Source organism: Gopherus evgoodei, chromosome 6 (genome assembly GCF_007399415.2).
Source record: "Gopherus evgoodei ecotype Sinaloan lineage chromosome 6, rGopEvg1_v1.p, whole genome shotgun sequence".
Taxonomy (NCBI): domain Eukaryota; kingdom Metazoa; phylum Chordata; order Testudines; family Testudinidae; genus Gopherus; species Gopherus evgoodei.
The window spans coordinates 86,566,383-86,592,820 of record NC_044327.1 but is presented as its reverse complement, the minus strand read 5'-3'; the positions used below and the strand labels follow the sequence as shown (position 1 = coordinate 86,592,820).

At 41.0% G+C, this 26,438-nt stretch overlaps 1 protein-coding gene across 8 annotated transcripts in view; it reads right to left on the bottom strand.

The window, feature by feature from the left end:
- Positions 1 to 26,438, bottom strand: part of TNPO1 (transportin 1) — a 176,177-nt gene that overhangs the window by 96,078 nt on the left and 53,661 nt on the right. For all 8 annotated transcript variants that reach the window (XM_030567697.1, XM_030567696.1, XM_030567698.1 and 5 more), the window contains exons 4-8: positions 24,006 to 24,155; positions 10,582 to 10,688; positions 8,750 to 8,883; positions 5,641 to 5,722; positions 3,018 to 3,140 (exon numbers count right to left, since the gene is read on the bottom strand). In XM_030567697.1, the coding sequence (XP_030423557.1) occupies positions 3,018 to 3,140; positions 5,641 to 5,722; positions 8,750 to 8,883; positions 10,582 to 10,688; positions 24,006 to 24,155 (596 nt within the window). The remainder of the gene's footprint in view (positions 1 to 3,017; positions 3,141 to 5,640; positions 5,723 to 8,749; positions 8,884 to 10,581; positions 10,689 to 24,005; positions 24,156 to 26,438) is intronic.

The window sequence follows — 26,438 nt, the reverse complement described above, 5'->3', positions numbered from 1 at the left end:
TGTGTAAAACAATTCTGTTAATTTGCTCTGATTCTCAGTCACAATTTTGTTTTGCAGATGGGATTCAACATCCGAGATACATCTATAGACCCTTCCTCTGAAAAGTGCTGACGTGTGTTCAAAGCCTTCAACAGCCTGGAGTTTGACAGAGGTGGAACTTCATCAAAATCATCCTCACTCTTGATTATGATATGTTTAGACAACACAAGCTCATTTCTCAGGCCGTGCAGAAGTTGCAGCCTCATTCACAGCCACAGCAGCTATCAAGTCCTCTTTTTTCCATGTTGATTGGAAGCTGAACATCATTCAGGGGGTCTTCAAACTCTTCAATATCTTCAATGTGCACACTTTCCACTGGCACAACACATTTGCCTTTCCTGAAACAGCTGGAAATTTGTTAACTTTACATCTCAGCAACATGAACTGTAAATTTACAGTTTTCAGGACTGTCTGAATATCTGCACTGGGGTCCACATCAAGAGCAACAATAACCACACGAGCTATATATGTTTAATCAAAAGATTTAGTGTTGAGGTAAGAATTTGAGCTGAATGTTTGAGAGAACCAATAGGGTTTGTGAAGCAAGTATCCAGAAAGGGGCATATCTTACAGCTCTGCACATGAAGTGGACAATCCCACCTTTTTTAGTTAGTTGATGAAAACCTGTCATCCAGTCATATGCTGAACTGATAACTGAGGGGTAGTTTACTGAAGTCTTTCGGAAAGCATGTGGGTTGTTTTGACTTCCTGATCATGAACAGCAGGCATTTGTCCTTACCATCTATGTTGGCACAAATATGCAGTTATCCTGTCCTTTGAAGCTCTTTCTCCTAGCTTTTTTATTTTTTCCTACCTGTCTTGTCACAGAGCCCTTTCAGGTAACGTCCTGTTTTGTCAACATTGTAGACATCAGCCAGGGAAAAATTTTCAAGAATGGGAGGACTTTTTCGCACTGCCACTGCTCAGCTGTTGGTTTGTCTGCTGATTGTTTTTTGTGTTTTTTTGTTTGTTTGTTTTTTGCCAGGCTCTTTTCTGTAAGAGATATGGAAGAAACTCTTCAATCTGGTAAATCAATTGTCACTTGCCTTAAAATCATTCAGTCCAAGTGAAGCAGCAAGCTGAAGGGCTTTTTCCTTGATTGTGGGTCCAGCAAGCAGTGCTCCCTGTGCCCTCTTCTCCTTGAGCCACATAAAGAGAGCCTGGTCAACATCAGGGGCTTTTCCTTCAGATCCATGCTTACATCAGCTATTCGACTGTCCATCTTCGTATTTAGCCAACAGCTTCCGCATTCTGCAAACAACTGATCTGAGTAACTCCCGCTTGACTGCGACTTGGTTTTGAGTAGTCCCTGAAATTTGATAGTCCGGGATAATCTGTACTTTTTCTTTCAGTGAGAGACTTCTTGGCATTTTGTCTGTTTTTGCCACAAAAAAATGATGCTAATAAAAGGAGGTTGTGATGTCACAATGTCACAAAATGACGAGTTTCAGAGTAGCAGCCATGTTAATCTGTAGCCGCAAAAAGAACAGGAGTACCTGTGGCACCTTAGAGACTAAGAAATTTATTTGAGCATTAGTTTTTGTGAGCTACAGCCCACTTCATCAGATGCATAGAATGGAACATATAGTAAGAAATATATATACAGAGAACATGAAAAGGTGGAAGTAGCCATACCAACTGTGAGAGGCTAATTAATTAAGATGAGGTATTATCAGCAGGAGAAAACACACAACTTTTATAGTGATAATCAAGATGGCCCATTTTAGACAGCTGACAAGGTGTGAGGATAGTTAACGTGGGGAAACAGATTTAATGTGTGTAATGATCCAGCCATTCCCAGTCTCTATTCAGACCGAAGTTAATAGAATCTAGTTTGCAAATTAATTCAAGCTCAATAGTTTCTCATTAGAGTCTGTTTTTGAAGCTTTTCCATTGCAAAATTGCCATCTTTAAGTCTGTTACTGAGTGACCAGAGAGGTTTAAGAGTTCTCCTACTGGTTTTTGAATGTTACGATTCCGGATGTCAGATTTGTGTCCATTTATTCTTTTGCACAGAGACTGTTCAGTTTGGCCAATGTACATGGCAGAAGGGCACTGCTGGCACATGATGGCATATATCACATTGGTACATGTGCAGGTGAATGACCCCTAATGGCGTGGCTAATGTGATTAGGTCCTATGATGGTGTCATTTGAATAAATATGTGGACAGAGTTGGCATTAGGCTTTGTTGCAAGGATAGGTTCCTTGGTTAGTGTTTTTGTTGTATGGTCTGTGGTTGCTGGTGAGTATGCGCTTCAGGTTGGGGGGCTGTCTGTAAGTGAGGACTAGTCTGTCTCCCAGGATCTGTGAGAGTGAGGGATCATCTTTCAGGATAGGTTGTAGATCTCTGATTATGTGCTGGAGAGCTTTTGGCTGGGAGCTGAGGGTGACGGCTAGTGGCTCTTATGCAGTTGCTATGTTGCTGTTAGCAAGTGGAGAATTCATGGTGGGGAAAGTGTTCCCAGGGAAAAATGTTGTTCATAAGCAGCAGTTGCTCTTACAAAGTGTTGCTGCACTGGTGGCAGTGAATCTCTCAATGCCAATGATGGCCCTGGTTCTGCTAGTGTCTCCTCCCCAGACACCTTTTTACAAAATGTTCAGGTATTGTTAATCTATGGAGGACTTTCGTTTTTCCAGAGTTATCTATGTGAAATAGTCCACCAGCACTCCATTCATTTAGATGCGCCCCTCCAAACACACACACTCTTGGCTTATTTAATTCAGTTTGGAATGAATTCTCCCCTCAATTAAGTTAAGGTCAGTAAAGTATACCATTTGGACCAAATGTCACATATACAGATCAGCCAGTCAACCAGAAGATATCTTCACAGTTGCCAAAAATAGCCTATCCTTCAAGAATAATGAAAGATATAAATATGCGAAAGTTGCATTACACACAGCACACCACACACCATTTGTTATAAACTATTACTTTAAAGTATTTTTTGCGCATGCAATTTAGGAAACAAAATTTACCTCAACTATACTAATCATATGAGGAAGCAGGCGATCCATTCGAACTTCCAGCAGCATCACCAAAGCCCGACACACATTTTTGCGTACTTCAGGCTCCTCATCTCCAGCCAACGCGAAGAGATTCTGGGGGGGGGGGAGAATTAAAATTCTTCTAATCCCATTATTTTATATAGAATAGTACTTGCCATCAACAAGCAAGCAATCATGCAAGTGCACATTTCTGTGTGTTCACTCAATACCATTCAGTGATTGGAATTAATGCTCCTTTATATTCACCTGAAAGTACGTAATACTGAACAGATTCTCTAACACTTTATATGGATATGATCAGGGCTGGATTAAAGCATAGGCACTATATACTATTGCCTCCTGGAGCAGTTCTTTAAATGAAAGTTTAGGCTAGAAACTTGCCTTCAATCTAACAGTTACAAAGAAAGGCTTGAACACATGACCCTAATATAATGGATGCACTAACGTTTCCTCACGTCTGCAGACAAACAATAGCACCAAAGCATTAATACCAAGACTCGGCACCTCAGCAGAACCTGATGGGAGGCTTCTGTGGCAAGTAGAGAAAACAGTACCAGGCCTGATCCACCCAAAAAGTTGCCTCAGCAATAATAGTAACGAACATAGGATCGGGACCCTGCTGCTGCCAACCCAGTATCTTCAGGGAATGAGAAGAGAGGCCCATTTCTGGAAGGTGACTAGGTCCCCCTGCTCTCAGACTCCTGGTATGAGGATTGGCCACAACAAAAAAGCAGCTTATCAGGGAGAAGGTCATAGGGACCCTTCCAAATCATGATGTGCCTAAGGCCCTAAATTGCCTTGATCAGGCCCCAAAGTCTTCTTTAAGAAACCCAGCATAAATCTAAGTTAAATAAACTCACTTCTAAGCAAAGAGGATGGCACACATGATAGAAGAAACTGGATTAGTACTGGTAATGAAAGAGCTTTCTACCATCATATACTCAAACATTTTCTCAGAAAACAATCCAGTGGCTCACAAAAGATAAATATTTTTCTTGTTTAAGGGACACTACAGCATGTCTTTTCAAAATTCCAATTAGTCACATTTAGAACTTTCATCTCAGATTTACATAAACTCCTTCCAATGTAAGCCAAGCCACAAGGACCTCAGAGGCTAAGTTCACTTAAAAGGTAGGTTATAGCAAAAGGTATTCTGAACTGGCTCACAAACAGGCAGTGCTGCCCCTATGGAGACATGACCAGACCACTTAAAGGCGGTGTTGACTCAACATATCCTGCTTCCAGGTAAGCCACAAAAAAGTTCAAATGCAAATTAAGACTGTCATCCTCCAGCACAACTGTGCATGAACACAAATCTATGGGTAGCTGTAACCCTGGGTCAATATTCATAACTAGCAGACACAATCTGCAAACCCTATTCCAGTAGAAGTTAAGCAAGACCCTCATTGTAATCTGTTATATTGCATGGAGGATTGTTTCCCCCATCCCCAATCCCCTCCCGCAGTCACCTACTGACAACTGCCCTATATGTATAAATACACAGGTCAAAGTGGAGCAGAAATGAAGAGATAACAAAAGGGCATGCATGACCACATGAATAATTTGCCCATGTAATTAATGAAATTGTGTATGGTATATGTATTTACAAATGGATAATTAGGCCATATGTATCTATTGTATTTATAAATTAAACAACTGTTCCCGATTTTGCACATAACTTGAAAATCTTGCCCATAATGCAATCATTATGAAGACTGTACTTGTTCTCCCCTCACAGAAACATTCATCAGTCTCTATTACAGTGGTTCTTAGTGGTTTTCTTGGTCCATAATCCATAAAATGACTGAAAAATCATTCAGTAATCCACCATACTCCAGAATTCTTTGAAATCGCAAATAGTTAAGGATTTTGGATCACAGGATAACTTTGGCACCATACTGTGGATTTAAAGAGGTGAAGGTGGAAAGCATGAAGGCTGGTGCGTCTAGAATGAAGGAGCTACTGGATGGGGAGATAGAGTTTCTCCCTTTTTCCACCCACTCACAAAGCACTCGGCTGTGGAAGCTGGGGAGCACTGTGGAGGGCTGCAAAGCTGATTCTACAGCCTCTCAGACCCACCTTCCCCACTCTAGATTTGAAGGACGGACGAACGAATGATGCAGAGGAGCTACTTTACAATTGGGTAGTCTGATATAGGATCAGAGGCAGCCACCACAGAAGCAGAAGGGGGATGGAATAGTCTGCTCTTTCCCAGCCTTTGCAGGTTTCTAGGCAACCGCCAGCTTTGAGACACCAGTACTACTCAGTAGGTGCCCCCATCATGAACCACTGGTTGAAAATAGCTGTTCTAGTGCAACATGTTACTCCTCTGTTTTAAATACTTAAAAAAGCAAACATATGCAACAAGGTGGGGAGATCTTAATATTTTAAACCACTCCTCAGCCAAAGAAAAATACAAATTTAAAACTTTTGTAATTAAGTCTAGGGCCAAGTCCTGGATACATAAGCTATAAACATTCTGTATTGTTATTGCATGCAACACCTTTGACAGAAAAAGCAGGTTCTTTGTTTAACAGGATTCTAAGCTCTTGGTAATTATAAAAACATAAAATTTAGAAAAAAATTCACCTACCTCAATAAAAGAATCAATATGTAACATAAGAGCTTGAGTTCTACTGATGATAAACTGATTGACGCATGCAACAGCATGGGACCTAGAAGTAGAACAAGCATTAAGTTAAAATAAATGAAAACATTCATTTTACATTCAAGATAAACTTTTTCTAAACTGTATACAATCATAAAAAATTGGGAAGAGGAAAGCAAAGCAAAAGACATACACTACAATGTCTAACAGTAATTTTCAGAATCAAGTAAAAGGATCCAAATACGCAGATCAAGAAAGCATTTCCAAAGTACACGGATTCATTTGTAATATTAAAATATTTTCTTTTCCAAAAGGAAAATCTTAGGAATACAAAATACAATGCAATACCTATGGACTAAACTCTGCTTTTAAAAAAATAATCTAGAACAAATCCAAAGTAAGTGCACTCAGTCAAAAAGCACAAGGCTGAGGAATTAAATCCTCTTCTGTAAGAGCCAGCCGGCAGATAGGCCACTTCTACAAGTCACAGGGGCAGGCAAACAAAGGAGAATAGATGTGACCCACTGCTCACCAGAACAGGGTTTGGGCCCAGCAGATGCACAGAGCAGATTCATTGACCAACCTCCCAGACTGCTAGCTTTACACACTGGAACGAAGTGAAAGACACCTTCGAACTTGGCTCCTCTGCTCTAAGCCAGCACAGAATCCTCTAATCAATCTGCTACTATTGGGCCCTTTCAAGTCCACACATCGGTGCCTGGATTTGTCCTTAAGATTCTGAAGAAACTGGATGCATTTTGTAGAGTTCCTTACATTATATCAAGACTTTAAGACTGACTATTAAAAAAAATCCATGATTGAAGATATGGAAGAACATCATGAGATTTGCTAGAATTATGGAATATGGCAGCTCTGGACACACTACTGTGTAATTTCTTATGAAGCTTATTCTTATGAATGTTCACTTTCTCTCACCTGAAACTAGTAGTCCCATGAAATCTATGTGGTGATCTTTATAATGTATCTGCCTCCTTATTGTCAAACAGATTATTTTTGAAATATTGTTTATTTTTAGGGGAACTAATATATATAGATGACAGGCCCAACTTCTCGAAATCTCAGACTCAAAAACCTGGATTTAAATTAAAATTTTAAAAAACTAAAATATTAACAAGATGGAGTGCTTTTAAAAAAAAGCAAACAAACAGATCCTAAATAAAATGCATTCTAGGTCACACCAACAAATCTAGACAGATTAGAAATATGGGCAAGGAAACAAAATATCAACAGAAACAGACTAGACAAAACTAATAAAAAAAGATGTTTTGTAGAACACAAACCTATATTAAGAGAAGACTGAATTTAACACATCTTTTCCATCCCTAGCTTCTACAATTTTCTATAGAACTAGGAAGATTTTTTTCTTATTACGTATCAGTTGACACCATTTGTATCAAAAAAACCCAGTGTAAAAACAACTGGATTCCATGTTTGCCCAGAAGCTCAAACTGTTTTCAGGTATGGTCTTTAGACATTTTCCCCCTTTTAATTTTAAACTCTCATCCTGTTTAGGCCATTCTGGGGGACAGACATGTAGGAGCTTTACAGCTCCCATCTAAGAGAAATATATTTCCCTCAAGTGTTCAGAATAAATGTTTGATGACATCACTGAACAAGAATTGCCTAGTGTGGTTGTTCAGTAGGTTCCTTCCACGAAAGGAACTCTAAACGTGTGCACGCGCTCGTTCCTTTTTAAATAGTAGGCAGACGAAGAAGAGAAACAGCACTGACAAACAGGAAGTAGAATTTGTTTTATTCAGAGGAAAATATTTTCCCTCACACATATTAGATTAGATCAAGCTCAGGACTATTCCTTACATTAGACTGTTCTAATACTGTGTCTAGCCTAGTTTTAAAAGACTCAGTGGCAAAAACCCAGATCCTTGGTAACCTATTCCACAGCCTAACGTTTCACTGTCAAAATTTTTCCATCTTAATTTCTACTGTGATACTTCTCCCTACAGTCTCTTCAATTCCATCTCACTAGTGGTTTACAACATGAAATCTATACCCATGTCTGCTAAGCATCATCTTTTGTTGTTCATCTGAATTTTTGCTATGTGAGCCGTTAACTTCCAAGTTATATGGTGTCCAGAAATGAACTACATAAATATTGCGGTAACAGCTAGTTATTTCTTCTCACATACCATAATGACGCTGTACATGCAACTCAAAATCACTTTTGGCTGTATTACCCCAGTGGTTCTCAAACTTTTGTAGTGGTGACCCCTTTCACATAGCAAGCCTCTGAGTGTGACCCCTCTTATAAATTAAAAAGATTTTTTTATATATTTAACACCATTATAAATGCTGGAGGCAAAGTGGGGTTGCGGGTGCAGGCTGACAGCTCATGGACCCCCCCAGGGATAACCTCGTGACCCCGAGGGGTCCCGATGCCCAGTTTGAGAACCCCTGTATTACCTTGTAAAATCATGTTTAATTTTATGCCCATAACGACCCCACAGTTTTTATAGTTATCTCCTTTATAGATTTTCCAGCCCCCTGAATATTTCTATTATATATCAATTATTGTAGTACCCTCCCATCTAAAAAAAAATAAATGTTTTTAATTTGTTCTAATGAAAGATCAGAAACACTCTAAAATGCTGGTAGAGTCAGAAAAGCAATTTGAGGAGGAATATGTTACATACACTTGCTTTACTGACAAAATGTATGTTACTGCTTTTTTATTCATGTTCACACTGCAGTCAATACAGCTATGAAAGAGTGATCTGGATTCTATTCTGGCTCATGCTTTCATGAGCAAGAGATTTATTAACTAAGTTCCAGCTGCTAAATCTTATTGCTGGTGAAGCCAAGAGAACACAGTTGACTTTCAAGACCTTAGGCTGGTAGTAAGGCTGAAGATAGACAACATCTTTTTACTTTTTAAAACTAAGCAAAAAGTGACATGCAAGTCATTGACACTAACAGGGACTCTCAATGCTTCTTTTTTCCCCTTCACCATTACACATGCAAGATCACTTTTCAGACATTTTAAACAAACAATATCACAAGATATATTATCTAAATCAATTTTCATCTGAGACTGTAGTGCTGCACATATGCCTACCTTATTTTTGGACTGTTGTGTTTGAAGAACTGTAAAAATTTAGGGATCATGATATTGAGCGGTCGGTCTAATATATCACTATCTAAGATTTCAGCAGAATCTTCACATATCTTCTGAAGAGCTCCAAATGCACCCTGTAAAATACATAAGTTGGCTTTTCTCAGAAAAAAATTAGTTTCCTAAGAAAGTTGACCCTCCCCACCCCAAAAAAAGAAAAGAAAACCACTGAGTAGCTAAATATCTCTATTTAGTAATGAGCATGGCTAGCTATTTGTAACACAGTTAGCAAACAGATGCAGTTATGACCTAATACATGTTAGTAAGTTTCAACTCAATTTCATGATGAAAAGAGACAAGTAATTTTACATTTTGATCTGATCTGTAAGATCACAACTTGAGTAGTAGGTGACAGATTTTGTTTGGTCATTCAATGCTAGTCTATCCATACAACATCTTTTCCCTGCCATATTTACTAAACGTAATTGAGAGTACACATCAGATCTTAAGTTATTGGCAAAAAATTTTCCTCCATTTATGCTAATGCAGAGCATTTTCCCCTACATTTCAAAGTTTTAAATCCAAGGTGACAGTTTCCTAAATTATCTGTACTTGATTTTAAATGTGTACGATAAACCCTAAAACTCTGTCCATAAAATGGTCAAATTTGAACATTTTGAAAATGGTTTCTCCCACTCCATCTAAAACAAAGTATTAAGAAAATAAGAAAAATAGTTTATCCAGGAGAGTTAAGCCTTCCTAGACCATCCCTGTCGGATTTGATCTTGGGTACCATTTATTGCTCTCAAATCTTTACAGAGTTTTGGGTTTTTTTGCCCCCCCCCTTTTTTTTTTTTTTTTTTTTACACTCACACACACACACCTCAAACAGCTTTTGTAGATCCAATATAGAGTAACTAAAATCATGTAGCAAAGAGAATCCACTTGAGTTATATTTCCATAACAGAGGTAGCAACTGTTCCTATAATTTAAGGCTTTAATCTAGCAAACTTAACATATGCCTTCTTCTGTACCCACTTTTGATCACCTTAGGTCTCAAAAGTAATCTCATTCTCACACCAGTCCAATGTAACATCTATAACAAAGGAAATTTTAGGATACATTCCAGAAGGAAAGAAACAGAAGCCATATCACTTCAGTAAGGCAAAAGAGTAAGTAACTATTCAGTTAAAAAATAGGTATGTGGCCAGAAGAAGCTAGAATGAACAATCAGTTGGAACTGCTCAGTGTTAGCGAAATGGTTCCCGAACTTTTTACTAAGGTGACTCACTAACTGTATATTCTTTTTGGGGGGAAACCAACCACTACCCCGATCCCTCACATACATTCCCTTTTTCAGAGCCCTAGCTCCATTTCCCACATCTCTTCCCTTTCTCACTCAGCTCCTCCCACTCCCCATGCCTCTCCCCAGCCCAGCTCCACCCCTTTACTCTTGCTCTCCAAAACTTGTCCCCTCCTGCAGCCCAACCCTGATCATCACCAGGCTGCTGACTGCTCACTCACTGGCACTGTCAGCGTCCTCTGTGCTGCAACCACTGCCACTACCCGGCTGCCTGCTGCCCAGGGGAAATGAGAACCCAAGGGACAGACTGCTGACTGGCCACTGGCCCAGCTGCTTCCTCTGTGCTACTACTGTCTGGATTCTGTTCTCCACAGAAAGTGCTTCTGGAGCACATGCAACCAACCTAGACCCTTCCTGCAACCCACTGGTGCATGGGGACCTATGGTTTGGGAAACACTGCTCAAGACAGATGACAAGCATATGAAATATGACATTTGTCCTCTAAATTTGTATTTGAAACAAAACTCCTCACCTCACAAGTATTGTAGTCTTCAGAATCCAAGAGGCTGCAAAGCTTTGGTAAGAGTTCAGGCCAATTCTGCAATTCCCCCTTAGAGGCAATGGTTGTAATCAGAATGCCTTGGAAGTGTTAAAGAAAAAATGAAAAAAGTGAGATTCTCTTAAGAAGTGCAGGTTTAGCAGGATACGGTTTTTGTAAACACCCTCACCTCCCCAGTACAATTGCCCAAATAACTACTGGTTAAGTAGTTTGCTTTTTGTTAAGAGTGGACAAAATGTGGAAGAAGGAAATTTTATTACAAAGGAAGTTACTAGATAGCCTCTCTCCTATTAGAATTGACTGGGAATCCAGCTGAGCTGACTGTTCTTGCCTGTTCCCAAGGAGGTAGTTCAGATCTGTCAATCAACAACAAAAATCTGGGTCACTTCCCCTCACCCTGCTAGCCCACAAAACCTCCTTAAAACCAAATGCAAGTGCTTGAGTAATGCTCTGCTGTAACTTGGTTTAAGAAATTTGGTTCGTCAACATAGAAATGAAAAATACAAAACCCCAATAGAAAGCAGAACCCAAATATAGATGTGCCAATACTAGGCTTCTTGCCATAAGTTTCCCACCACTGGCTGAGCACCACTAACTGCAGCAACAGTGTAAGCACTATGAATAAGCAGGACAAAAGGTGAACAACATTTTATGGATCATGCCATCCAACACTGCTCACAGAAGAGCTACATGACACAGTACACTGATGGCTGCCAGTACCTTTTCTACACTAGCATTCCAACTATTGCTATCACTAGTTAGCATATATATTCTTGAACACAGGTGAGGAGACAAACAAAACTGGCATCCCCAACAGTTCTCAATTTTAAATCAGTTCTCAATTTCCAGGAGTCTTCAATATAAATTTGAACGTCCTCAAAAATAGTACAAGAGCTTTTAACATCAAATACTGCTCTGTCTCCTCCCGGACCATTTTGGTACTGTGTAGAAGATCAAATGAGCTTTCATAGGACGAGACATGCTCTGTTGTCCCAGTTTGAAGAAGGTACTCCATGAATTTCTGAATGACCAACTGTTTTATTGAGTTGGTTTTTAATGAAGGAATCTAGTGCTCTACATCTCCTGGGTAGGGATTTAAATTTCAGAGCGCTCTCTCCAAATTGAATTCAGAATTCACCCACCTGATGTGATGTGGATGCATAAGGTGAACAAAATGTTGACATCTCCTCCTTGTGTTTTTCTGAACAGACTGGGGAAGGAAACCATCTAGTAGTCTGAGATGGTGAAAGTTTTGGAAAGAAAATTGGCTACGGAGTGGGACCTATCATCTCCTTCTGAAATTCCTATAGGCTCTTGAAAAATGAAGATCCTTAAAAAGGTCTGTCTAAAGCAAAGTTCTTTGATTATTGCTTTACAGAGGAGAGGAACTTCTTACTCTGCAAGTTCAGCAACTGTCATACACAGGTGCGCTTTTAAAAAAAAAGTTTACCCCCAGAAATCTTAAAAGTAGTCATGAGCTGGCTGGCTAAAGTATCTGCAAGGTGTGCATACAAGAGTCTATTCAAGGCCTCTGACCTGCTGACAAAGGTTATTCATAGCGACAGTGGATTGAATCTCAGTGTTGCTTGTGTATGATTACAATGCTTCCACTAGTGGTCTTTAGGAAAGTAATTTAGTGGTTTTGCCAACCTTTTGGTCAGTTTTTATTGCCTCAGATGTGGGGGAAAAATAGCTACAATTTATTTCAAACCTTTAGTATGTAGGCTCAAAGAATAATGAACAGAGTGACTGTGCAAATTTACCTTCAGACACCTTTATATAGATTTTCATCCCAAGCATTTGAGCTTCTCATGGAATTTTACTTTCTCTAAAGGTTTAAGTAATAGCTCCCATCCCACTTATTCTAGTGGCAAAAAAACTGAGGAGGTCAAAGATCTTTTAGCTTTCTAGATTTCTCTTTATGAAGAGAAATATAACAGATAGTAGCAGGCAATGATGAGAGTTTCTTTTCCACTCCTTCAAGTCACAGCACTGCTAGAATTCTTTTGACCTAATATAAGACTAGAGACAAAAGACAAAAAAGAAGGTTGCCTATCCATCAGGGGTGCAACTGTGCCTCACTTTCCTCAGTGATCAACAATCTCCCTCAATTCAACATGGGCAAGTAGTCTTATGGCCAAACTACAAACTCCTCTCCATCAAAAGATTAAAAGTTCAGAGCCCAACAAAAAGCCTTCATCTAGTTCTGCTTTGAGCCACAGCTTCTCCTCAGCAGTGCAGAAAAAAGTTTTTCTCCCCTTGCAAAGTCAACAACTTATCCTTTACTCTTGATACAAGAGCATTAAACAACCCCACTAAGCTGCACTACTGATGCATAGGGGAGCCCCCCAAGACCCTGAAGTAATTTTCTCACTTCACTCTTCTCTCAGAGCCATCTCTTATGCCTTTCTTTCGCCCAAACCACCACCCAAGTCCTGCCACAGTCCCTCTTGAATTCTTTCCCCAACTCCCTCCATTAAGAGCTGCACTACAGGTCTTGCCCAGAACATCAGCAGGCTGCTAATACCCAGGGCCGGCTCCAGTTTTTTTGCCATCCCAAGCAGCAAAGCCAAAAACAAAAAAAGCCACAATTGGCAGCAGCTCTACCATTCTTCTCTTCATTCTTCAGTGGCGGGTTCTTTCCTTCGAGAGGGAGGGAGGGACCCGTCGCCGAATTGCTGCCGAAGACCCGGACATGCCACCCCAAGCACCTGCCTCCTTTGCTGGTGCCTGGAACCAGCCCTGCTAATACCTCCAAGTTGCTCCTTCTTGTAAGAAAAGAGAACTTGTCTATAGCCCAGACTACTTTCCCAGCATTCTTTGCTATAGAGCCCATCAATCTGAGAACTACAACCCCCAGAATGCTTTTTGTCCTGGATTGAGGCAGCAACAGAATCCTAGTCTGAGGCCTGTCTTTGAAGGGCCAGTGTACCCTGTTACAGAGAAAAGTTCTTACTTTGAGGAGGGAACTGAGTCAAACTCACTTCATGATAATCATGTTATCATTTAAGGGTGTCTTGGGCCGGAATCTCATGCCTGTTGTATCTTTTAGCCTTTCCCAAGAAAGAACAAAGGTTGAGAGAGGAGCACTCATAGCTACAGAAAAACTCTTTCAGCTGTAGAGTGCAAACGATTTCATGCAGAGGAAACCTTGCCGTAGAACCTACTACAGTCAAGACTGTCAGCAATAGAAGATGAGCCTGAACAGCTGAAAACCACATTTCACAACAGTTAGTGACAGCAGCCTGTTCCATAGATGAAGTCACCCACTTTAAAGCTTCTCAGGGCATGGAGATGCCTATAAAGGATGTCTCATCCACAGGAAACCAATAAAGAAAAATAAAAAGCAAGCAATTTACCCTTGGTGGTACTTTCAAGTCTGTCTAGCTACTGAAAGATATTAAGCAGCTAAATAGTTTTGAGAGCTGCACACAGAAGTGGTGGATACCCTTTCATCCAGGGTGATAGGGTACTGAACAAGATGCCCAGACACTAAACTATGCAGGGTGCAAAAAGTGTTCATATACACGAGCTTTGACCTCAGCCTTGATCAAGTACTATAAGCTAGCTTTTCTATGGAAGCCCAGCTCATATAAGCCTTCTTAAATCTTATTTGCCTCCATCAACTATAATATGCATGAAATCATAGAATATCAGGGTTGGAAGGGACCTCAGGTCATCCAGTCCAATCCCCTGCTCAAAGCAGGGCCAATCTCCAGACAGATTTTTGCCCCAAATCCCTAAATGTCCCCCTCAAGGATTGAACTCACAACCCTGGGTTTAGCAGGCCAATGCTCTAAAGCACTTTCATTCATAAATACGAGAAGTAGGTATGCTGAAGAATGATCTTAACATAGAAAGGAAAAACTAAGTTACTCTTTCCATAATTGCATATTCCATTTACCTAGCTAGGTTTTAAAAGTCTTTCCTAGAAAAGAAACTTTAGCAATTTCCTTTAAAACAGATCTACTCCAAAGGGGTATGAGAAAAGGTAATTTGTTCAGTCTGCACTTAGAAAACCATGCTGGTGACATTGCTCATTAACTGTCAGAATCCCCACAATTTTAAAAAAAATAGATATATAGATAAATCAGTTATATAGCATACATACAGACAAAACCCATCACAAAATTTCACAAATTCCCAAGACTGAGTTAGATTTTTAAGCAATTGTTTTAGGGCTGTAGCAGCAATTTCTCTTTGAGAGAAAATGTTTAAAACCTAGCACTTTTAAAATATTTGTAGCAAGCATCTCTGCTGATTAAGATAAATCAAACCACACATTCATTTAAACAGCAGGAGAACACAGTTCTTTGATATTACTATAAGCTACATTTCAAGTATTAGACTTAGTAGTTTTCTTGCTGAAAGTTGTAGAAAGGAACTTTTCAAAAGATCCATGAAGGTATGCTGATTTTGTCAGTTTATTTAAAACTAAAGCAGCCCTAAACAAACAAATTCTGCCATTCTCTATTTTGGAAGTGAGAGGTAGAAGGGTAAACTGTTGAAGCACTGACATCCTCCAAATATTTTGTTAGTCTTTGCAGATGGCCTCCAAGAAAGATTGTGGCACGAGGGGTTAATTTTGGAGGAGTTTATTTTAAAAATAAATGTTTTTAAAAAGAATTAGGGGTGTGAGAGAGAAACAGATTCAGCACCTTAAAAAATGCATTTTTAAATCTTGTAAGAGTTTCAGGCCACAGTTCAAACAGGAAGTATCTTGTCTCCCTTTCCTCCTCAAAAAAAAAAAAAAAAAAAATATTGTAGTGCTCTTACAATTAAGGAATTTCTGCCTACAACAGCAGCAGCAGCAAATAATCCTGTGGCACCTTATAGACTAACAGACGTTTTGGAGCATGAGCTTTCGTGGGTGAATACCCACTCTGATGAAGTGGGTATTCACCCACAAAAGCTCATGCTCCAAAAACATGTTAGTCTATAAGGTGCCACAGGATTCTTCGCTGCTTTTACAGATCCAGACTAACACGGCTACCCTCTGATGCCTGCCTACCACAGTGACAAAGCAAAGCATTCTCAAGTATCAGAGGGGTAGCTGTGTCAGTCTGGATCTGTAAAAAGCGACGAAGAGTCCTGTGGCACCTTATAGACTAACAGATGTTTTTGGAGCATGAGCTTTCGTGGGTGAATACCCAAATATTCACCCATGGAAGCTTATGCTCCAATATGTCTGTTAGGCTATACGGTGCCACAGGACTTTGTCACTTTTTAAAGCATTCTCAAGATACTCGACTCTTGTCAGTTTTCAGCATAACCCAAATTACTCTCGATAACAATGAGACAAAGTAAACAAAGGCTTCTGAACTCCAAAAGGAACAAAGATGGTATACAAAGTTACATAATCTGATTTGGTGCAGAATATGCATTATACATGTCACCAAGCTTACATACAAAAATTACAAAATATAAGAAAATATAATTTAACATGACCTTTCAGCACAAAACAAAAATTGGAAGATTGCAACTAGTCTAGTCCAATGGCAGTAAGACAAGTTGCAAAAATAGCTTTTGGAGTATTACACACAGCACACAAATATCTGTAGGCCAATCCCACCCATAACCCCCCAAAAAGTGCACATATATCATGTCAATTAAAGACCCGAGGAAAACTGCAGTAGCTCAGGGTAGGCCAGCTGCTTCGGCAAGCATAAAAATTCTGTTACACTTCCACACTCTCTCCTGCATTGAGCTGTGCATCCATAGGGTTTGTTAGCACGAAGGAGAGTTAATTTACAAGGAGCTGTATTCTTCTGTCGGTAAAGGCATTTTACCTTTTAAACATCTAGCTCAGTGGTTCTCAACCCGCAGAACACTTGCAGCCCAATCAGCACACGGCTGCGGCCCATGTGACATCCTCAGGGCCATACAGGTAATATATATATTGCATGGATGCAACCCGCATAACACAGAGCTGCTATGCGGCCCACAATGGTAAATAGGTTGAGATGATCTAGACTGTGAAGATATACTTCCTGTTCTTATATAGAGTTGAATACACCGGCTATAGTGAAGTCTTATACCGCTTCAATCAAGAAGCTAAGATGAGATCTAAGCATCAATTTGCCTATTTACACTACAATGTAGGGAGGATCACCATTAAACTCTGGAATTTAAACACTTCTTGCTGATGCAATCACTATCCAGAATGTTGTCTTAAGGGACATGAGTTTTAGAAAGGCACCCTTGAAAGATTTAAAAGGGAAGTCCCATTAGCTTGGAAAGTTCCAAATATAAATCCCAGAAGGGAAATGGTTTCCTTCTGAGGAAAAGCATTTACTAAGCCCTTATAAGAATCTGACTATTGTAGGATGAGGGGGAAAAAATCCATTTTGCACTGCACATGCTCATAATCAGCTGAGATAGTCATGAGTTGTACTTCTACAGAGATTAGTTATACCTCAACAACTGGTCACAAGTTTTCCAATATAGCAGGGATTCCCCCTATGGGCAGGAAAAGATTCTTGCTGCTGGACCACATGGAGAAGATAAAACATTTTTGAAGATAAAACTTTTCTGAACTGGAGGAAGATTTCTTGCATTCTCTCAGATTATCCAGGCCAACAGATGGGAGCTTTTCTAGGTAGTAGTGAAGTGCCCAACTATTCCACAGAAATAAAAGGTCTAGAGATTGTGGAAATGGGAAAGGAGGTTGCAGGGAGAGCAGCAAGAGCTCAGTATACCAACTCTGGGGCCAGCCACACTGGGAACATTAGAATAGCTACTGCTGTTTCTTGATTTCCTTTAGCACTGTGAGAAAGAGTGGGATTGAGGAAAGGTACATAGTAAGCTTTTGCTCAAGTCCAGAAGAAATCAAATGACTTCTTGTCCTTAACCTGCTCTTCTGCAGCATAAAAGGCACTTCATGTTTCCTCAGGTAGCAGAGACCCACTTTCAGGTTTCCAGTCTCCTGAAGGTTGCATGGACCACTAATTTGGATCCTGCTTTCTCCTGCTGAGGAAGTCTGATTACACACTGGTCTCAACAAGATGTAATTATGGACTGGATCTGGTGTTTGGTGCACCAATACCAGAATTTCTCTGCTTTTGTACAGATGGGTGGGAAGCAGATCCCTTCTTGTTTATGCACTACATGGCCATGGTGATGCCCAACAGGACCCGTATCATTTGGTGTTGATTTAGTGATAGAAAGGTTCAGGTCCCAGCTAACTGCCCTAAGTTCCAGAAGGCACATGTAGAGCTTTGCCTCCCTGATATCACAACTGCCATGTTTGTGTAGTTCTTGGTAATGCCTTCCCCTGCCCATATTGGAGGCATCTGTGGGAGCAGGTGGTGTTTAAGGCACTCAAAGTGAATTGACTCCTTTTAATATAAATGTTCTTGATTTCCCACTAGTAGTTGCAGAAGCTGGTGTAGAACAGTTAGCCTGCTCAACTTGCCTGCATTTGGGATGTGCTGCTGAGTCAACCCGTAATGTAACGGCTTCATATGTAAGCAGTTAAGTAAGTAGAAAAAAGTTGGGGATGTCCTGTGACCTATCAGCCTCAAAACTAACTTGGTAGGCTGACTCAGTTTTGTGCTGAATTGGTAATACCTATACCATTTATTAATTATGAATCCTACACATCTGTAGGAGACTGAAAATTCCATGTTGTGCAGTCTTTTCTCTTCTCTATGGTTGGTTTACCTTCGTATTAGGCAGAAAATTCCATAGGTTGGTAGCAAAAGAACAACAGATGATAGCTGACTTAATTTCTCAGTTGTTGGAAATCTGTCCAGACAAAGGATTGGTCCTGGCTCAAAATAACTAGTTTAGCTGTGGGAAAGCGACCTTGGCAACAAGGTTACCTGACACGGGTTTGTGCTCATATGGGGAAACTGACAAGGGTGTCACCTAGTACAAGGGGCTGAAGGTTTTAAAAGGGCAGAGGCAGGTCTGCTTGGAGACCTTCTCCAGTATATAAAAGACAGACTACTCACCATAAAACAGCCTGCAGGAGACAGGGGACATCCTGCCTACCTGAACACTAATGGCACATCCATGACTCATAAGAAAAGAGTTAGCTAGAATGTGAGAGACATTGCAGATGTTTATCTTATGTTTCATGTGATTAGGTATAAAAGAGCAAAAGCTGTTAGACTGTGAAAAGTTTCTATGTTGATTACTTCACCTACATGCCTGAGAGAGTCTGACTGTAAACCAAAAGCTTCACACCTTTTGGGTGTAGTTCTGGGAGATGAGTGTGTTTAAGTATCTCAGGGGTCAGTGATGTTTCTGGAGGCCTAGGACAGATGGGCTGAAGAAAGGACAGTTACCTGTTCCGTAACTGGCGTTCTTCAAGATGTGTTGCTCAGGTGTATTCCACAGTAGGTGTGTGTGCTCGTCACGTGCACTGGTGCCGGAGGTTTTTCCCTTAGCAGTGCCTGTAGTGGGGGAGCCCTGCTACGACCCCTGGAGTGGCGCCTCTATATCGTGCTATAAAGGGAATTTCACACTCCCCCAACCCTCAGTTCCTTCTTGCCAGACAAGCGGGAGGGGGGAAGGGGGGGACTGAGAAAGTGAGTGGGGGGGGTCTGAGGAGGTGAACGGGTGAACACTGGCAGGGGGGCAGGTGAGCTGGAGAGCGGGCGGTGAGCAGCAGGGGGTCGGGGGCTCAGGAGGCGAGCAGGCGGCGAAGGACAGGGCGGGGGCTAAGGGGCCTGAGGAGACGAGCTACGAGTTGGTGGCTGAGCTGTTCTACTGATCTGGTCTGCCTCCCCTCCCCTCCCCTCTCCAAGGGTTGCAGCTGTCTGGAGGTGCTGTCTTCTATGCCTTCCTCAGTCATGCCTCATTCATTTAACAGGGCAATTGATTACAAAGTGGGGGAAAGATCTTATTCTACTTCTAGCAAAAAGACATTTTTATTTTACCTTAATCATACTATCTTAGGGGCCCGCTATAACATTACCAAGTTTCAATACCACTGTTTCGGCAAGGCAGCGCTGGGAAAGGAGGGTTTGTTTCCGCGGGGTGGGCGGCACTGGGAGGGCTGGGGGTATTTTGATGGGAATGGGGGGGTTTCGGCCCTCAGCTGTTTTCTTTTGAGTAATATGGCGCTTGCCATTTTACAAGTTGTGCAGCCCTGCACTGAAGGAATTTCTGGGCCAGTCTCAGAACAATGTAATCTCATAGATCAGGCTGGGTGAGGAGGCAATAGCATGTAAGCTGAGGAGCCAATATCTGAGCTGAAGGCCCAGTGCCAAGCACAGAGACAGAAGGGATCCTAGGGATTCTCTAGTACAGCCACCTCTTAGAGAGACTAGGATCAACTGGCTTGGCTCCAATAGCTCCAATGCCAGGAGCTGGAGACGGCATTGTTCCAGCCTGCTAAGCACTGAAGTGCTCTACACCAGATTACCCAATGAAGCAGTATCTTCATGATGCAATGTTCTCTCTTTTTAAAGGAACGGAACTACTGCTGATGCTAGAGGAGCAGAGGCTAACTCCATAAGTAAGTTCAATAGGAGCCTAGGCAATTATTGGTGCCTGGTTGCGCAGTGCCAATGTAGCAGCCTGACGGCTTAGCAATGGGCTTCCTAGGTTTGACTAGTGTCAAATGTCCCCACCAAGAGCCAGACCGTGACTGGCAGGAATCTGTGGGGACCCTGCAGTTGAGGTTGTGATGGACAGCAGCGCTGAAGTAGGTGCCTCAGCACTCAGGAGTGTCATTCCAGCCTACACAAAGAACTAGGTAGCTGGTATTCATCTTCAGAGTTATGTGCCCAAGAATCTTTGCAAGAATCCTTCAAAGCACAAAAATAGCTACATTACAAATCCAGGAGCACTCCAAACCCCGTTACAGCATTCCTTAGTCACTACCCAGTGTACTTCATTGCCTGGCCAGCTCACGCAGTCTCATGGTCACAAACACACAAAAACACCCTATCACCAAGTTGTGTATTTACAAAATTATCCCGGTGTAATGCAAGCTTACAGAAAAGGAAGGCTTCCTCACAGCCTTCACTCCTCAGTCCAGGCTCACCCTCCCCACTTTCCTTCTGAGCTTTCCCTTGCTTCCTTTCACTTCTATCCCCCCCAATTACATCATTAACCCAGCGATTACCACTAGGTGCTCACGATCCCCCAACAGAAGGTGTTTAATGCTGCAGCAACGTAAGTGACAGGGTGCTACAAATAATGCCTTGTCTCACCCCATTACTACAGTTCCATCAGGAGACACGTAAATCCACTTGAAAGGAGCAACTGGGTTCTCTTTTCCAGTGTGACCTACAAACAGCAGGCCACACAGGAGCTGAAATGCACTCCTTAACCAGCTCCACTGATTACTCCTTTGAGATACATGAAAGCCAGCAGAGAAGATCTTGGGCATTTCTAAGCACTGAGAGCAGATGACATGCAGAAACTTGACTCTACCTTGTTAGCAGAAGAACAGAAGGGGGGGGGGAAATGGGACACACAAAGCGATTCTTAAAAAGAGAAAAAAAACAAACAGGGAGGGAGGTAGAAAGGAGTGTTGGCAATAGACAGGCATTCCCCTCCCCCCCCACACCTCCCAAAAAGGCCACATCCGGGGCAGGGGGGGAGGCGGCGGCAGGGGAAGAGGACTCCATACAGAAATGGACTCTAGGGATCAGAGAAATTTGCTGTGTGTCTAATAAACCTAGCTCCTTAATTAGTAATCAGTCAAGATTATAGATACAAACTCCCCCCTCATCCTCCAAAAAAGCCCACCAGTAGGACACAAATAGCGATATTCTATTTTCAGAAACTCTCTGTGACAGGAGACAGACTAAATTTGGTCAAACAGTGACTCTTCTACTGTTTGAAGTATAACAGAAATAACAAGTTTTAAAACATTAATAAGTTAGACAAGAGTTCAACAGAAAAAGGCTAGAACAAAAAAACCCACAAACCACACACACTGTTTCATTTGTTGTCCTTCTCATTGTAAGTGCTTCAGAACAGGAACAGTCACTTTCTGTGCACTTGTACAATGGTGCCCTACTCTTGATTTGTCCCTGTTGTCTCTACCACAATACAATTCACTAGAATAATTAAAAACGTACAGACGCTGCTACAAAATGTCCGTTGATATAAGAAGTTGTTTCACTGCTGTAGTCAACAAAGTTAAATATGATTTTGAAACAGTCAGCTTTGCGACCAGGGGCTGCTAACAGGGAGTTAGAAACAATAGTTAAGAATAAAATTGTCAGACACATAGAACACAAATTTTTGGGCAATAGTCAACATGGTTTCTCTAAAGGGAAATCATGTCTTACTAATCTATTAGAGTTCTTTGAAGAGGTCAACAAACGTGCAGACAAGGAGGATCCAGTGGACATAGTGTACTTAGATTTCCAGAAAGCCTTTGACAAAGTGCCTCACCAAAGGTTCTTATATGTAAATTAAGTTAAGTTGCCATGGGATAAAAGGGAAGGTACTTTCATGGATTGAGAACTGGTTAAAAAGACAGGGGACAAAGGGTAGGAATTAATGGTAAATTCTCAGAATGGAGAGGGGTAACTAGTGGTGTTCCCCAAGGGTCAGTCCTAGGACCAATTCTATTCAACTTATTCATAAATGATCTGGAGAAAGAGGTAAAAAGTCAGGTGGCAAAGTCTGCAGATGATACTAAACTGCTCAAGATAGTGAAGACCAAAGCAGACTGTGAAGAACTTCAAAAAGATCTCACAAAACGAAGTGATTCGGCAATGAAAAGGAAAATGAAATATAATGTGGATAAAGTAATGCACATTGGAAAAAATAACCTCAACTATACATACAATACGATGAGGGCTAATTTAGCTACAACAAAATCAGGAAAAAGGTCTTGAAGTCATTGTGGATAGTTCTCTGAAGACGTCCGTGCAGTGTGCAGAGGCGGTCAAAAAAGCAAAACAGGATGTTAGGAATGATAAAAAAGGGGATACAGCATAAGACAGAGAATATATTATTGCCCTTATATAAATCGATAGTATGCCCACATCCTGAACGCTGCGTACAGATATGGTCGCCTCATCTCAAAAAGAGATATACTGGCACTAGAAAAGGATCAGAGAAGGGCAACTAAAATGATTAGGGGTTTGGAGAGGGTCCCATATGAGGAGAGATTAAAGAGGCTAGGACTTTTCAGCTTGGAAAAGAGGAGACTAAGCAAGGATAGGGTAGAAGTATATAAAATTATGAGTGATGTGAAGAAAGTGGATAAGGAAAAAGTTATTTACTTATTCCCATAATACAAGAACTAGGGGTCACCAAGTGAAATTAAAAGGCAGCAGGTTTAAAACAAAAAGAAGTTCTTCTTCACACAGACCACAGTCAACTTGTGGAATTCCTTACCTGAGGAAGTTGTGAAGGCTAGGACTACAACAGCGTTTAAAAGAGAACTGGATAAATTCATGGAGGTTAAGTCCATTAATGTCTTTTAGCCACGATGGGTAAGGAATGGTGTCCCTAGCCTTTGTCAGAGGGTGGAGATGGATGGCAGGAGAGAGATCACTTATTACTTGTTAGGTTCACTCCCTCTGGGGAACCTGGCATTGACCACTCCCAGAAGAAAGGATACTGGTCTAGATGGACCATTGGTCTGAACCAGTACGACCGTTCTTATGTTCTTATATTCACCTCATTCCAAATTTTAGATGGAAAGCTTAGAGACAGTTATAAAATTAGTAACCAGTAGAACAAGCAACCTCATGTTTCAGGGCTCTCTATCCAATCACCAGCAGTGAATCAGAAAGGAATCTTTTTTTCCCCTCAATGTGCAGCTGGCTAGATATTTTAGAGCAGTATTTTTCATCTCTGTCTGCAGCCTGGGGCACCTCCTAGAATCTGGGCATCTCCCACGTAGTCAAAATTAAACCAAGCCCACTGCACAGACCTTGAGAGTTGGTGGCACCCTGCTCTCTCCTGTTTTATGCCTGTGGTATGTGGTTTAGTCCTTTTGAGGACTGAAATGCTTCAGCCTAACTGAAGCCTTTGGGCTTAACGTAAGGGTAGCTGTGTGAAAATTTAATGGGACAGTGACATGCAGAAAGTCATACTAATGGACCTACTGAGTGGTCCCTTCTGGACTTAAACTATGACACTTATGTCAAAAATTATGAGCCTGAATTCTCAATCCAGCTTTAAATAAGAAGGGAACAGGTCTCATGAGCCCGATAAAGAAAACTTTACACAGATGCAATATTAAACTGCATTTCAATCTCATCTGTATGTTGCATTCAAAACACATTCGTTTTGACAGTATCATACTTTTTACACCACTTTAATTTAGCTCTGACTGATCATGCAGATGTCAGTATGTTACCGATGTAGAACTAACTCAGATACCTCTGATGTATAAATAGAGAGTAAGAAATGCAACAAGCAAGCTGAAAGAACTACCAACAATTACAGAAAATTTGGATCTGGAAACTCACCTACAGTTGCTCTAATTAATGGGGAGGAATCCCCAATGTTGTTTAGACATTCACTCTTGATGAAGTCTGTTACTCCATTTGGAAAGTTGTGAAAATGTGCTTTCACGTTATTCTTCAAGATGAGACCACTCAGGGATCGTGTGGGTTCATCTGCAACAATACAATAAAATTACATTCAGATTTCATTGGGCGTATAGGATGCTAGCACATTTATAGAATTATGTACTCTTTCAAACGGAAGAATCATATACACAATGTTTGGTACCACTAAATTTCAGTATCTCCAGTTCTGCTTTTAAAGAGAATAGTTGCTAGAGAGGATAAAATATCCATGGATGAAGTTAAGGCTAACTACTAGCAATAGTTTCAGAATTAGAAATAAAATCTCTCATGTCTACTGAAAACTGTATTAAATTAAGCACCCTCGTGGCGGTGATGTGTACTGCAAAACATCTCGATTCAGTTTCTCTTCGCTTGGCTTGCGAGCCAAGCAAGAGATTTTAAAAGTGATGTAGGGACAAGTGCAATAAAGCCCCGAGAGTAAGTAGTACACGTCATATTACTGAACAAAGTAAGGAAGTATTATACAAATTTCTTCAGACCTAGCTATTCCAAGCTGAGGAAACCATGCTGAGTCCCAGTATTTATTTTGGAACACTAGGATTCATATTACATAACATTTTAATTAAAGCTCTTGACAAAAAGAAAATTATGAAGTAGTGTCTGTTTCCCCATGAATCCACCTGGCTAGATCTAGAATAATCAAGGCTCGCATCAGTTTTGGATTTTCTGGGTTTACCTATCTTTGCTTTTAGTTTCCCGATAATTATAAAAAACCATTATATTTCAAATGCCTGGGAGGCAAGAACCTGTCTACAAGTTTCTATAGAAACAGTCAATCACTCAATACACACGATAGTAATCAGATTACATCAAGGAATAAATATTTAACTTCACATGTTAAAGCAAAGAGCAGTAAAAAACAAAAAGAGCAGTTAATATATGAAATCTTCCAAACCATCTTTTAGAATTTTTAATAAAGATGGCATGCAAAGCCTTGAGCCAAAAGCAAAAGCCTCCCCCACCCCCACCATAAAGAGTAAGGTCCATAAATAGAATTTTTAATGAGAACACTCAACAACTATTTCAGCACTTAGAATAGAGAACAAGGCTAAAATACAAGGCTGAATAAAACCAGCCACCAAAGAAATGTAGCTGTTCACATCATTTCAAGACCACACGACAGCCATGAAGTATATGAAGAAAAGGGGCACCTATTTCTAACCCATGTATCTGGAAGCCATCTACGTCTGAAATTGTTACCCAAGTGCCCAATGGTCCTCAAGCTCCCCAGAGCCATGAACAAATGTAGCAGGTTTCCTGAACAGACAATCAGTGGCCAACCATGAATGGTCCTTCCCAGTTCCAGCACAGAAATGATATTCCATTGGTGGGCATTCCCCACAATAAACTTGTTTGCCACAAGCACAACATAAAATGTCAGAATGTTTGCTCCAGAGGAGGCCTGAACCTAGGGTCGTTACAAGATGCCTTCCTCTGGTAGTCGAGATGTATGCCTTTCTATCTGTGCCCCTGATCCCCAGGATGATCTCAAGATAAGAGACAAAGTCATGATTATCTTGGTAGGAGAGGTATTTCTTTAAACAAAGCCATCGAATCAATTTCCAGGTTTTGCTATCTGGGTTCTATACTTGCCAGCTTCTCCAATTCACAAGGTTCTGAAACTGAGTTAAAAAAAAAAAAAATCAGCCAGTCATCGATAGTGGTGGAAGCATTACTGCATCATCTGGAGACTAAGACAAAATAGGGGTTTGAGGGATAGCCTCTTTGTCCACCCTAGCGTCCTGTTCTAACAAAGGTGTTAGGGGGTTGGTGGAGGAGATTGTGACCATAGTCTCCTGGTGCAGTGGAGCTAGAAGTCTGTCAAAGTGCTGACAATATGCTACCCAACAATGCCAGTATGACCATAGAGGCAGCCCTTACAGGAATAAGAGGATAGTATCAAGGACTGATCCCACAACTCCTGATGTGGGTGAGGGTCCTTGCCAAAGTATGAGTTCCTGTAATGATGCAAAGGGGAACACCACACTGATAAGGAAATTCACTGAATGCTTCCCTCATCCCCCTGAATGTCCTTCAGTGTGGTGGTGGGGGACAGGAGGATGAAGAATCCCATGGTATCAGGAAGCACTGGTAATCTGGAGACTGGGGTCTCAGTGCTGAGACTATCACTACCCACACATAGTGGGACTCTGGCTTGTCTAACACTGACAAATCCCTGGAGTAATGGAATTCCTGCTGTACTGACTGGATCAGTACTGATGTAGCAATTGATTTTAGTAGTACTGTTGGTCTGGAGTGGGTTGGCTCTGAAGCTGCATGCTTTGATTTTGTTGGTACTGACGGAGCCTA